The sequence below is a fragment of the Elephantulus edwardii genome, unplaced genomic scaffold (assembly GCF_000299155.1).
Source record: "Elephantulus edwardii isolate Elephantulus edwardi_28Jun2011 unplaced genomic scaffold, EleEdw1.0 scaffold00226, whole genome shotgun sequence".
NCBI lineage: Eukaryota > Metazoa > Chordata > Mammalia > Macroscelidea > Macroscelididae > Elephantulus > Elephantulus edwardii.
In genome coordinates this window covers 441,640-455,110 of record NW_006399976.1, presented here as the reverse complement: position 1 = coordinate 455,110, position 13,471 = coordinate 441,640, and the positions used below count along the sequence as shown (strand labels likewise).

At 57.4% G+C, this 13,471-nt stretch overlaps 1 protein-coding gene across 1 annotated transcript; it reads left to right on the top strand.

The window, feature by feature from the left end:
• The first annotated feature begins 251 nt into the window (after nucleotides 1-251).
• Nucleotides 252-11,545, top strand: MAP1S (microtubule-associated protein 1S). Its single transcript, XM_006898258.1, has 7 exons — nucleotides 252-369; nucleotides 2,334-2,435; nucleotides 3,471-3,553; nucleotides 4,240-4,380; nucleotides 4,787-7,118; nucleotides 10,117-10,352; nucleotides 11,390-11,545. The coding sequence occupies exons 1-7, from the start codon at nucleotides 252-254 to the stop codon at nucleotides 11,543-11,545; spliced, it is 3,168 nt and encodes a 1,055-aa protein (XP_006898320.1).
• Nucleotides 11,546-13,471: the final 1,926 nt, after the last annotated feature.

The following is a 13,471-nucleotide window of genomic DNA, read 5'->3' as shown; positions in this document are numbered from 1 at the left end:
GAAGCGGAGACTCTCAGGAGTCAGCTGAGACCTTCAAGGTCCCTACCCCCAGCTAACCACGAGCTCCATGGGCCTAAGGTTATGAAAGCCATAAAGGGGGGGGGGGCTTCCAGGCGTGGCCTTTAGATTGTCCGGCCCCCTTAAGGGGTGGGGTAGTGCCCTGCGAGCCGCGCCCGGATTGGCCGTGGGTGACGTCAGCGCGGCGCTAGCGGGCGGGACGGGCAGCGCTCCGGGCGGCGGGCGGTGCGAAGATGGCGGCGGCGGCGGGCCTGGGGGCGGCTGAGGCGCCGTGCGCCCTGCTGCTCGTGGTGGGCGGCGAGTGCGGGCGCCCAGGGCTGCTGGCCTACGTCCTCGAGGAGCTGGAGCGAGGTCGGGCGCCGGGGCGAGCGGGGGGCCCCCGGGACGAGCGCGGCCGCGATGTGGGAGGGATGTCCCCGGGGCCGTTCAGGGGTCGCGGGGCGGGCGCGGTGATCGTGCGGCGCAGGGCCTTCCCCGCTCGAGTGCGGCGCGGGCCCAGGCGGGAGGCTGAGGCCCCGCGGAAGAAGCGGAGCTCAGGCCCGGGCGCCCCGCCCTTCCCCGGCGCGGCTAAGGGAGGGGACACGGGCGGGGACACGGTCCCGGACCGCGACCCGCGCGATTGGGCAATGTGGGCAACAGCCCCGCTTCCTGCCCGCAGGGCCCGCACCGGGGAAGGTGGAGAAGATGCAAACCCGCAGATTCTGGAGTCCTGGGTTCGGTGATGCCCTAAGAGCCTCCGCGTGGCTGTCGACAGCTCCGGAGCCGCCCCTCCTGGATCCCAGAATCCATTATAAGCCGAGTCCATGACCCCACTTTGAGGTCCTCAGGCTCTTGCCCTGCACCCAAATCTCCAGGCCAACCCTCCCAGCCAGAAATCGCCACCCTGAATGGCAGGACCCGTTAGGACCCCCGGGGACTGGAGCTGCCCCGCCCTCCTGATGCTGACAGCTGGGGCGGGGTTCTGCCCTTGGCTGGGGTGAGCGAGGCAGAGTGGGACATGTGGAGGGGACAGGTTGGGGAGCTGAGAAGGGGCTTAGGCATAAGCAGCGTTTTTGGCCTGGCGGAGAGGGAGCGGGGACATCCAAGAGAAAGAGGGGCCCGCCCCGGCCCCTAGGGCTCACTTTCCATTGCTCCACATGGTGCTAATTGGGGCGTGGGCAGGCCGCCTGCCCAGGGAGGTGAGTCATGGTGCACCTGTCAAGTTCACCTGCCTCTGCCTTGCACAGTGGGGCGGAGGGCATCCTTCACAACACACCCCACACACGAGCTCCAGAGGGGCTTCTTTCCCTGCCTTTTGGACACACCCCAAGTCTTTGTCTCTTGGCCTGTAAGATGGGGTGGCAGGACCCACCTCATCAGCCCTGTATGCTCCAGAGTTGAGCCAAAAGCCAGAGAGGAGTGGAGCCAAGTTTCAAGAAGGCTTGTAAGAAGCATGGAGAGGGACACAACAAGGATCAGGGCCGGTGGGGCAGGGTGGGGGCCTCGGGGGGAAGCAGTTGAAAGATGAGACCTGAAGGGCAGAGGGAGGGCAGTGGGAACAGCTGGTGCTAAACCCCAGAACAGGAAGAGCCTGCACAGAGGGGTGTGGGACAAGGAGGCTGTCTGGTCTGTAAATGGTTCAGGGGCTCCCTAGCTCCTGAAAACACAGGCTTAGTTCAGATTAACCCCCACCCCAGGCCTGTAGCATGGACAATTCAAAGGGGGCTGGGATGGCGTTCATCCGTTGGGTAACTGTGGCTCCATTTTTGGTTACTGTCCAGTTGGAAACTTAGAGCTGACCCTCCAGTGGGTTTTCAAAAGCTAAATTACATGGGAGAAGATTGCCCATCTTTCCTCTGTGGATTCAAACCACGAACTTTTGGGTTGACAGTGTGACCCCTTATCACTCAGCCACCAGAGCTCCATGCTTTTTGCATGTAGTTATTTCTAATTCATGGTGTCCTGTGTGTGGAAAGTTTTCAAAGCTATTTTCTTCACAAGCAGCTCACCAGGCCTTTTTTCCCAAGATGGCTCTGGGTAAGTTTGAACCGACAACCTTTTGGATAATTGTTGAGTGCTTAACCATTTGAGCTAGCAACTTCCTTCTGCAAGCAGGTAGGTGCTTAAGTACTAACTAAGAGGTTGGTGGTTTGAATTCACCTGAAAGCACCCTGGAAGAAAGGCCTGGTGATCTACTTCTGGTAGAGCACAGCCTTGAGAATTGTGTGGAACACATCTCGGCTCTGGTACACATCTTGTACACATCTGATCCATGTCAGCTCGATGGCAACAGCCTGAGTGCTGCTTGCTGAACTTTCTCTCCTGCCACCTGCCAGGTGTCCGGTCCTGGGACGTAGACCCCGACATCTGCAACCTCGATGAGCAGCTCAAGGTGTTTGTGTCTCGGCACTCGGCCACCTTCTCCAGCATCGTCAAAGGTGAGACCTGGGCCTCCGCACCCCCACCTCTGACAGCCCACCTGTTCTCAGCAACCCGGAAGCAAGAGCTAGTGTTCTCATCCCCATTTTACAGATGAGGAAACTGAGGCATGGGGACAGGGCTGGGAACCCTTCAAGGAGGGTGTTGTTGTTTTTTTGTTTGGGGTTTGTTTTTTTGGGTTTTTTTTAGGGTGAGAAGCAGCTAAATGGGGTAAATATATGGCTTGGATATAGAGAGTGTTCAGTAGGTGGGACACCAAGAAGCAGTGAGATGGAGACAGGAAGAGGGTGCAGCCTTGGGATCTGGGGGTGATTCAGGGTGAGCACACCAGACGTCATCCCCCAGCCCCCATCCCTGAGGCCAGTAGTTGAGTCACCCCCCCAGCCGCCACAGGAGGGGAAGGAAGTGCCTGCCTTCTCATTGTCCCAGCAGGTCCTGGTGGCTTCCTGGCCACTAGTGTGTGGTGAGGAGCCTGGAAATCCTATTTGCTCCATGTGACCTCAGCGGCCACATGTGATGCTCCCTGCCTCAGTTTCTCACCTGTGAGTGAGTGATATCTGTGCCTAGTTAGGGATTCAGGGCTCAAAGGCCAGCTTCAGGGAGCAGTGGCCTCCAGAGCCTCAGGGCCTGCTGCACGATGGCTGGACCTGGCCTCTCAGGACTAGGCCAGAATCATTCCATCATGACCTACCTCGCCATCGGCCTCCCTACCTTCAGCTCTCCTCACACTGTGTCCCCTGGAGCTGTGCCCCACCTGGCGTGCCTTTCCTGGCCTGCTAGCATAACATATAAGGAGGTGTGTGACTGATCTGAAAGAGAGGGTGATGGTGGCAACCCCCGCCCCCAAGGGTGTTGAGAGCTTGGAGAAAAAGCAGCTGAGATGACCCTGCAGTGGGGGCTTGTGGTCACTGTGGTCTCAGTGTGCAGCGAATGGTAGCGTGGGGGCATCTGTAACCTTTCTCATCCTGACCCAGGCTGGGGGGCTCAAGTGGGGAGGTGGGCTGCACCCTGAACTCATGGTCCTGCGTTTATAGGCCAGCGGAGCCTGCACCACCGTGGGGATGCCCTGGACACTCTGGTCCTCCTCAACCCGTCGGACAAATCACTATGTGATGAGGTATGGGCCACTAGTGTCAGGGCGGGGCCTGTGCTGCTGAGAACTTTGCCTGAAATGCTCATGACCCCCAGTGACAGCACACCCTCCCCAGGAAGCCACCCCTTCTCCCTTCTTCTGGGGTGACAGTGGGGTGGGGTGGTGGCCTAAAAGCTAGAGCCAGCCTCATGCTCAAATCCTGCAGGTGTGGCAATCTGAAGGGGTATGGACCCCACTGACATCCTGAAAGTGCCTTCTGTGGCCCCCCCACCAGTACCTGAGCTGACTCACTAATGCTCCTGGTTAAGTCTCCTTGCTTCTCTCCATTATTTGCCAGAGAGGAGCACTCCATCAGAGACTGTCTTACAAGTTGACCCCTTCGGTCAATATGCCTCTGCCTTCTTTCCCTGGGGAGCGGGGAAATGAATCACACACAGACCCACCCCACCCGCAGTTCCATAATGTCAGGGCCAGGACTGATGGAGAGATGGGCTGAGGGATCATAGGAGAGGCATCAGCGCGGGGTTTTGTAGGATGAGTAGGAGTTTGCCAGCGGCACAGGTCCCACTAGGTGACTGTCATCCCAGCCCCTAGGCAGGCACGCACTTGGTAATGTACTGGAACAAAGGAAGGGTCTTACTTGTAGATTTGGGTCTAGGGGTCTTCCCACTGCAGGGAGAAGGGCCCTTAACACCGTTTTCCTTCACCAGCTCCGGAACTTTCTGCTGGATCCTGCCCCTCACAAGCTGGTGGTGTTGGCTGGGCCCTGCCTAGAGGAGACGGGAGAGCTGCTGCTCCAGACAGGAGGCTTCTCGTCCCGCCACTTCCTCCAAATCCTGGCGGACAAGGAGGTGAGGTGCCCCTTGCTAACCTTTCTCCTGTTCCAGGGGTGCCCCTGGTTGTCAGATTTCAGTCCCCTTGTGCACTAAAGTGTGCTGCAGGAGGCTTGGCTAACTTTTCACAAACTTTAGTGGTGTTCCATGGAACTGGACAGGTTCTGATTCGGGAAGATGGGCAGAAGTAAATGGTGGTAGCCCATGTCTCCATGTTGTAAATCTTCGTCGGTGCAGTGAAGGACATTAGGGGTTAACGTGGTAGAGAGAGCTGGGGACCAGAAAGGGTTTCTTGAACAGTGGCCCTGTGGCAGGGAGGCATCTGAAGAGCAGTGGGAAGAAAGACAGCCAGGGTGGTAGACCAGGAATGGGGAGTAGGTGAGGGACCATCTCATGACCCCCCTCACTCCACATATCCCTGTAGATTGGGGAGCTGCTGGCCTCAGCGTCACCTCCACCCACCCCACCCACGCTCACCATCACCTGCCCAACCTTTGGCAACTGGACCCAGCTGACTACGAACCTGCCAAGCCTGCCAGGGGTGCTCCAACTGCGGCTGAACCCACCGGCAAAGCTGCCGGCCTCCGAGGGCCTGCGGGAGTTCCTTGAGTACGTGGCTGAGTCCCTGGAGCCGCCCTCGCCGTTTGAGCTCCTGGAGCCGCCGGCTGCCGTGGGCTTCCTCAAGATCGCCAGGCCCTGCTGCTACGTCTTCCCTGGTGGCCTTGGCGACGCTGCCTTCTTTGCTGTCAACGGCTTCACCATCCTGGTCAATGGGGGCTCAAGCCCCAAGTCAAGCTTCTGGAAGCTGGTGCGGCACCTGGACCGCGTGGATGCAGTGCTGGTGACCCACACCGGTGCCGACAGCCTGCCGGGCCTCAACAGCCTGCTGAGGCGGAAGCTGGCCGAGCGTGAGGCAGCCGAAGCCGGCGGTGGGGGCGACGAGGGTCTGCGCAACCTCATCTCCCCTGAGCTGGGCGTCGTGTTCCTGAACTCTGGCGTGGCTGCACAGCCGGTGGGCGAGGAGGCACATCTAGTGCGTGGTGTTGATGAGGCTGGGCTGGCGCTGGGGCTGCTGGCCCGCCTGGGCATCTCACCTCTGCCTCTGAGCCGAGGGTCGTTGCCCACACAGCCCACTGTGCTCTTCCAGAAGATGGGTGTGGGCCGGCTGGACATGTATGTGTTACACCCTGTCTCCGAGGCTGCTGGGCGCAGTGCTGATCGGGCACTAGCCTCGGCCTGTGTCTTGCTGGTGTGGCAGCCGGCCGGCCCGACTGAGAAGGTGGTGAGGGTGCTCTTCCCAGGCTGCACACCTCCCGCACGCCTGCTCGAGGGCCTGGCCCGCCTGCAGCACCTGGGCTTCCTCCGAGAGCCTGTGGTGACGCCGCAGGACCTGGAGGGGCCACGGCGTGCTGAGAGCAAGGAGAGCCTGGGGTCCCGAGACAGTGCTCGGGGCAAGGAGCGACCAGGGATAGCCCGCAAAGAGACCCCTCGGGCTGAGAAGGATGCCAGGCTGCCTCCCCGAGAGACCAAGAAGGACCCTAGACCCAGCACGTTGAGGACTCAGCCCCGGGATGCACGCCGAGGACCCTCCACCACCTCTGATGTCAAGAAGGTGGTGGCCCCAGTGTCAGCCAAGTCCCGGAGAGTGCCTGACACGTCCCGCTCAGCTGTGGAGAATGGACCTCGAAGTCCCCCCAGCTTCCGCTGTGGTGAGACCAGCCCCCCGCCGACATCATCCATGTCGCCAGCACCTCAGCTGGCAGCTACCCCCAGCCTAGAGCGCAGCCTGGAGCTAGGCCTGAGTCCTGCCACTGGCGACGAGGCCTGCAGCTCCGAGGAGCAAACACTGGAGCTGCTGTCCACGGCCAGCACGCCACAGCCACACTCGCCATCCCCTGCCGGCCCGCGCCGAGGGGGGCCCGCTGACAGTGGTGGGCGCCTATCTCTGAGCCCACTTAGGGCTGGAGAGGCAGCACCTGATGCCTCCCCCACCGTGACCACACCCTCGCTGCCTGCAGAGGTGGGGTCGCCACACTCCACTGAAGTAGATGAGTCCCTCTCTGTGTCCTTTGAGCAGGCTCTGCCACCACCCACTGCCACCGGTGAGCCAGGGCTCAGCCTCCCGCTGCGGGGGCCCCGGGCTCGGCGCTCGGCCTCACCACACGATGTGGACCTGTGTCTGGTGTCGCCCTGTGAGTTTGAGCACCGCAAAATCGTGCCCCCTGCTGCTGTGGCTTCCCCAGGTGGCTGTTCCAACGACAGCAGCGCCCGGTCCCAGGAGCGAGGCCCGGGTGGCCCCGGGCCTGAGGAGACACCACCCACATCCCTCAGCGAGTCGCTGCCCACCCTGTCCGACTCAGAGCCCCTTCCGGCCATGCCAGACCCTGCAGACTCGGACGATGAAGACACCGAGAGCCTGGGCGTGCCCCACCGCCGCCGGGACCCACTGGCCGCCCCGCTCAAGGACCCCCGCCCGATGCCCGCCCCACCTGGAGTCTGCATGGTGGACCCTGAGCAGGCACGCCGCGTGGAGGGCCTCAGCCGCACCCGGAAGCCTCTGACCCGCGCCAGTTCTGGTACCGGTGCCACTGGCCCCAAAGTTTCAACCACTGGCACTGCCAAAACCAGAGGACTGGCCAGTGGGGATCGTGCCAGCCGGCCGCTCAGCACCCGGAGTGAGCCTGCCGACAAGACAGCCCGGGCACCGCTGTCCAAAAAGGCTTCTGTCCCCAAGATGGCCACCCGGGTCCCAGCAGGTGAGTTCTGGGAGGGATCAGGAAGCCATATCCACCTGTCTCTGTCTGCTGTGTGACCTGAGCCATGCCCCACCCTATCTTAGACTCAGTTCCCCCCCCTCCACCCCCCAATGTAGCAGCACTGGCCTCCCCTTATCTCCAAGCTGTGCTGCCCAGTGGAAAGTTAACACAAGACATACCTGTCGTCATTAACGCCATTACGTTAAAAAACTAGAGAAGCTGATTGCAATAATGTACAGTCAGTTCTCCTTACTTGAGGTAGTTGCTCCTTCAAGCAGCTCTGCCACCACCTCCTGCAGCGTTTGGGCACTGGTTGTTTGTTGTTAAAATCATCACCATTCTTGGGTGAGAAGTTTGGTTCTGGCCAGTGCTTTGCGCGTGTGGCCACTACCCATCTTTTGGAGGCTTACATGTTGTGATGATGCTCAGTAGAGCTTCCAGCCTAAGGTAGACCAGGAAGAAAGGCCTGGCCATCTGCTGCTGAAAATCAGCCAGAGAGAACCCTGACTCTAACAGTAAGAGCTGCAGCTAATCATGGGTGGTCGGGGACGAGCAGAGTTGATTCCACTGTGCGTGGCTGCCGTGAGATGGGGCTGACCAGTGAGCAGCTGGGGACTTCTAGAAATCCCCGTGAATGCTGGATCCGTGAGTGTTGACAAGCCCTGTTGTGCCTCAGCCAGAAACATGCATGCCCATGAGTGACCAGGAACACATTGCACACCCCACCCTGCTGATTTTGGGGTCCCACCAACCAGGTGGATTGACACAGTGACTGCAGCAATGGGCTCGAGTGTGTCCTTGATTGTGAGGCTGGCATGGGGATAGGACAGTGTTCGGATCTCTTGTTCTGAGGGTCACTATGAGTCGAACTCTGCTTGTTGGCATTTAACAAGAAGTTTTAGCAAGTGTGCGATGAGGAGCCCTGAATAAGGAGGAGTGGATGTATTTTCTTTAACCCGTTGGTGCCTGGCTTCCTGGCATCACCACCAGCTCTCAGAATTTGCTGGGAGGACCGAACAGATTTCTTGCAGAGCACAGACCATTTCTTGCCGATGCATATGGGATAGAATCTGGTGAACTGGTGGCCAGCTTCAGCAGATGGTCTCACCGGGCTTCCTGTTGAGCCAGCTGACCCTGTCTATGACCCTGTGTTTGTCAGAGCATTTCTGTGCTCTGTAGGGTTTTGTTGGCTGTAATCTCTGTGGAAGCGGATTCCCAGGTCCTCTGTGGCACTGCTGGGTGGCCAGCAGTAAGCTGTATAACTCACTGAAGTGTTACTTGCTGTGGAACTAGTGACCCAGTGCCAGGGCTTGGCATTGGGGGTGATCACATAGGCCACACCCCCTGGCCCATCTTGGAGTCCAGTGACCCCAGAAGGAACTCAGGTGGTCAGCATAAACCACATTGTGTGCAAATAGTCTGGGCTTAGGAAGACACTCTTGATAGTTGGGATGGTGATGGTGGGGACCTTCCTGAGATGTGCGTCCCCAGACTTTGGACACAGGCCAGCTTCCTTTCCGAGGGCAGCAGCCTCAGGCCTGCTATGCAGATCCCTTCTGCTAACCAAATAGGAGATAGTCGCTCGCAGATTAACACGCTGCTCAGGCGACCCAGGGTGTGTCAGGGTAGAGCTGTGTTCCAGGTGGTTCTCGGGCTGATCTTGTCGAGTGTGAGTCACTGGCCTCTGGGGGGATGTGAAGACTTTCTTCTCTCACTGTTTCACAGGATGTCACAGTGCTTGTCCCAGCTGACCTTCAGGGACCTGGGGGCTGAGTTGCACCGAGGAGACACACATACCCACCCTGCCTTAGCCACTCAGTGTTGCTGCTGCCCCATTGGGCACCAGCAGGAGGGCTGGCAGCAGTGACCACATCTCCTGGCCTTCATCCCCATGGCCTGTCCTGGACTTCACCCGTGCCTCTGCCACTAGTGTTTGTCAGGAAGGTTCTGAAGAGGCTCCCATGTGTATCAGCGTGTCTCAGCCCAGTGTGGGGAGAGGGTGGCCACCTCGGCCATGGAGGGGCACCCACATCTGTGGTCATAGCAGCTCAGGCTTTTGCACCTCCACCACCTTGAATGGTTGCACCATCTAACCAGAGGCCAGTGAACTAACTGTTCTGGAAAGTGCCAGATTCAGTATTTAACTGCACTTAGAGCCCCAAAGCAGCCTTAGGCACTGTGTCAGCAAGTGGGCATGGTTGTGTGCCAATGAAACTATTTATACAAATAGGCAGGATCAGATTTGAGTGCAGGCCCTGGTTTCCTGACTCCAGGCCCTCACTGTCCTTCCTGTTCTGCGGCTCCTGCCCACCTCCCGCTCCTCAGTTGTTAGCCTTTGCAGCCAGCAGCCAGCCACGCTGTCCTCCCAAGGTGACGTCTGCCCCTTTCTCCTTGTACTGTCCCGGGTGGGGAATGGAGGTGGCTGAGGAGGGGTTATCTCCCTTGAGCTGGGAGTTACCTTGTACAAGGGTCAGCCCCCGCTCCTGTGCCCACAACAGAGCTGGGTGGCCTCCAGGGCCCCAGAGCCAGCTGTGTCTCCCAGTTGATGAGTGATTATTGATTTACTTGCCCAGAATGGTGGCAGTGATGGTCTGGAGACCACAGGGCTTTGAGTTGAGGGCCCGGCACAGCTTTCAGTGACCCTGGGGGACAGGGGAGCGTCTACCTCTCTCGATGCAGCCCGTCCAAGCTGCACTGTGGCTCTGTTTCTAAGACCTCTTGGCTCAGGAAGTCCATCCTTGTTGCCTCGTCATCTGTCCCAGAAGACGTCTGGAGATGGTTCATCACAGAACCCAGCTCCAGGCGCAGGCACAGAGGGACAGCTCAGTGTGTTTGCAGAGTGAATAGAAATTCTGCAAATAGGGTTTCTGGGAGGATAGTGCCATATTTAAGGGATAGGTCAGTTGGGAATTCATCCTGGCCTCATTGCCAATCTTAGGCCCGCCCCTTCATCCTGGTCCCCCCAGCACCAGCTTGCTGACCTCTGTCTCCCCTACAGGCACAGCTGGCAGCCGCCCTAGTGGCCCTGCTGTCCCACCGGGCAACCCCATCTACCTGGATCTGGCCTACCTGCCCAGCGGGGCCAGCGCCCGCCTGGTGGATGCCGAGTTCTTCCGTCGGGTGCGCTCCCTCTGCTATGTCATCAGCGGCCAGGACCAGGGCAAGGAGGAGGGCATGCGGGCCCTGCTGGATGCACTGCTGGCGGGCAAGCAGCAGTGGGACCGCGAGCTGCAGGTGAGGGGGCAGGGATGGGGTAGGCCCCTGGGTTCCTGGTGCCCCCCTCAGTCTCCTGGGGAGTACAAAACAGAAGGGGTTTTAGAGGATAAGGACCCGAATGTAGGTGTGGGCCAGCTCTGCAGAGGGTTTTCCTTGACTTGGTTTCTGGTTTCATCACCTCACCTCTCCTGTATGTCTCATGACCTATAGAGGGGTCCTCACAGCCGTGGAGCACATGTGTGTGTGTATGTGTGTCCATCTCTTCTCCCTTTGATGAGAGGTTAGGACCCACCACCTCCTCTACAGCCTTCTTTGACTTAACTGATGAAAAAGAAAAATCCTTTTTCCAAAGAAGGAAGTGCTCATAGGGCAGGGCTTTGAGCTTTGCCCCATCTTCTTGGGGACACAGCTCAAGCTATAGCAGTGCCCCTGGGAGTAGCAGTCAGGGTGCTCGATGTGGCTCCTGGAGCCCTGAGAGGCGAGAGCTGAGGTAATGCACCACCACCTCACTGGTTGAACCTGCGCAAGGATGGAGTGCTTGTCACCCACCCACAGAGACAGGAACAGCTCGGAGGTCAGGCAGAGTGTCTGAGGTCTTGGCCTGTGAGCAGACACAGGTTCCCAACCTGCCCTGGTGGGCCTGAGGAAAAGTTGGGCTGGAAAGGGTCTTTGTCCAAAGGACACCCTACCCAAAGGAGGGCCGGGGAAGTAGGGAGTAGATCCCAGGGTTGGGATCCATGAGGCCTGAGGTTGGGATTTACAGGTGAGGGAGGCAGAATCTCCAGGTGGGACCCTGGGAGCCTCCCTCACATGCAGCCTGAGTTCTGTCCCAGGAGGAGGGCTCTAAGCAGGGATATAAAGGTTCTGTATGGTGATTAGGCGTCATGGGGAACGGAGGGGCCTTTGGGCACAGGTAGGCCACTGTTGAGATGCCCAGGTAGGTGAGGAAAGGGGGTCCCTTAAGCTCTAAGGTCAGAGGAATGTTGGAGAGGTACACGTGGGGCCTCTAGGCAGGGGGCCAGCATTCCCCTCACTATCACTGTCTGTCCCCACAGGTGACCCTGATCCCCACCTTTGAGTCGGCAGCCATGCACGAGTGGTACCAGGAGACACATGCCAGGCAGCAGGCACTGGGGCTCACGGTGCTGGGCAGCAACAGCACAGTGGCCATGCAGGACGAGACATTCCCTGCCTGCAAGGTGGAGTTCTAGGCCCCCTGCCGCCGTCAGCCCTGCCCCCCGACTCTCACAGTCCTCAGCTGTGCCACTGCCCAGGAAATAAGAACTTGTGTGTCACTCATCACAAATAAACTGTGTGCTCCCTCCACTGTGCCCTCCTTTGTGATGTGAACCCCATGCCCATTTCACAGAAGGAAACTCTGAGTCTTAGGGGTGGGAATGGAGACATAGGAGATGGCTTTCAGACTTAGTAACTACTAGGCAGATCCTCCACAAAGCCCTGAGGCTGGCCTGTCTGTCCCCTCCTCACAGCCGCCTGTTACTAGTCACAAGACAACTGGTGGCTGAAGTGTGGCTTGACTTGTCTCTCCCAAAGCCGTCAGACGAGTTCTCTCCATACTCAGAGCCAGCGCTGCAGGCACAACCCAAGACTCCACAGGAAAATGTTATAAATGAGCTGGGATCCAAAGGTTGCGATATGCTGAACAACCTCACCTGAGCTCTGTGTGTGTAGTAGAGCAGTAGGGAGGGAGAACCCGTTCACAGTGGGCTCAGTGACAACCATGTCCTAACCCAGGACCTACAAGTGGGACTTCTTTCAGGAGCACCATCTTTGCAGGTCGTTAAGTTGAGGTTTCAGATATGAGAGCATCCTGGATAATATTCTTGTTCTAGGGTGCCATCAGGTCAGCTGTGACTCAGAGGGATCCCATAAACAGCATGTCCAAACCTTGCCCCCTATAGCCTGCACTGTCCTCACCATGTCTGAGCCTGAGCCTATAGTTGTCATCGGGTCAGCCCATCTTGTTGAGTTCCTCTTTTTCTCTGAGCCACTTTTCCCAGCATGCTGTCTTTTCCCGAGGGACTGATCCCTCCTGGCAATATGCCTGAAGGATGAGACGAAGCTTTGTCACCCTTCCTCGAAGGCACTGGCTGCACCTCCTCCAAGGCAGGCTTGCTTCTTTCGGCTGTTCAGTACTCTAACATCACAACTCAAAGGCACCAATTCTTCTGTTACACTTACTGATTTTCCAACTTTCGGATGCATAGGAAGTAATTTAAAATACCATGGCTTGAATCCAGTGAACAACTAACCCTTTAATTTCTAGACTGCCCTAGGTGGTGATTGTGGATCCAAGTGAAATGAAATATTTAATAATGTCAATCATTTCTCCATCTGTCGTGAAGTTGCCTGTTGGCCCAGTGGTGAGGATTTTTGTCATCTTAAAGTTGAGATGTAATCCATATTGAAGGCTGTAGTCTTTGATCTGCAGCAAGTGTTTCAAGTTTTACTTTCTGCAAGCAAGATTGTGTCATCTGCATAATACTGGTTGGTAATGAGGTTCCCCTGCCACATTCTTCTTCATTGAGTGTAACTTATCAAATGATTTGCTCAGCATTCAGATTGAATAGATGTAGAAAAAGGATACAGCCCTCCTGTACACCTTTCCTGGTTTTAAACCATACAGTTTCCTTGTTCTGCTCAGACAACTGCTTCCTGGTTGCCCCACCTCGTGATACACCCTAGAGCAAAAGAATGACCAGATATCTTGTTTTCTATTTCCTGTAGCGTGTATATGTGTTAGGATACTTGTATGCATGCATGCTTTATGGTTTGCTCTTATGGATACAGCCCCAGTCTGTCAGTTTGCTGTATTAGGGTGGTGACTTGCCTGTTGCTGCTTATTTTATACGTGCTTGTTTAGAGTTTGCGTTTATGGGGACTTGTTTTGTCAGTTTGCTATACTGAAGGGACTTGTGTGATGCTGGGAACTTTCCTAGTGGGATTTCAAACACCAGCAGGACTTTCGGACTAAGACCCCAACTCTTTTGACCCTCGTGTGTTTCAGACCAGACTGTGCCAGAGGCTTTTCTGGGCCCTGATCTTTCTTGAAACAGATTGCCAAGCCTTTCTTCTGTAATAATACTGTTGTTTTTTGATTCTGTGTCATCGGCCTG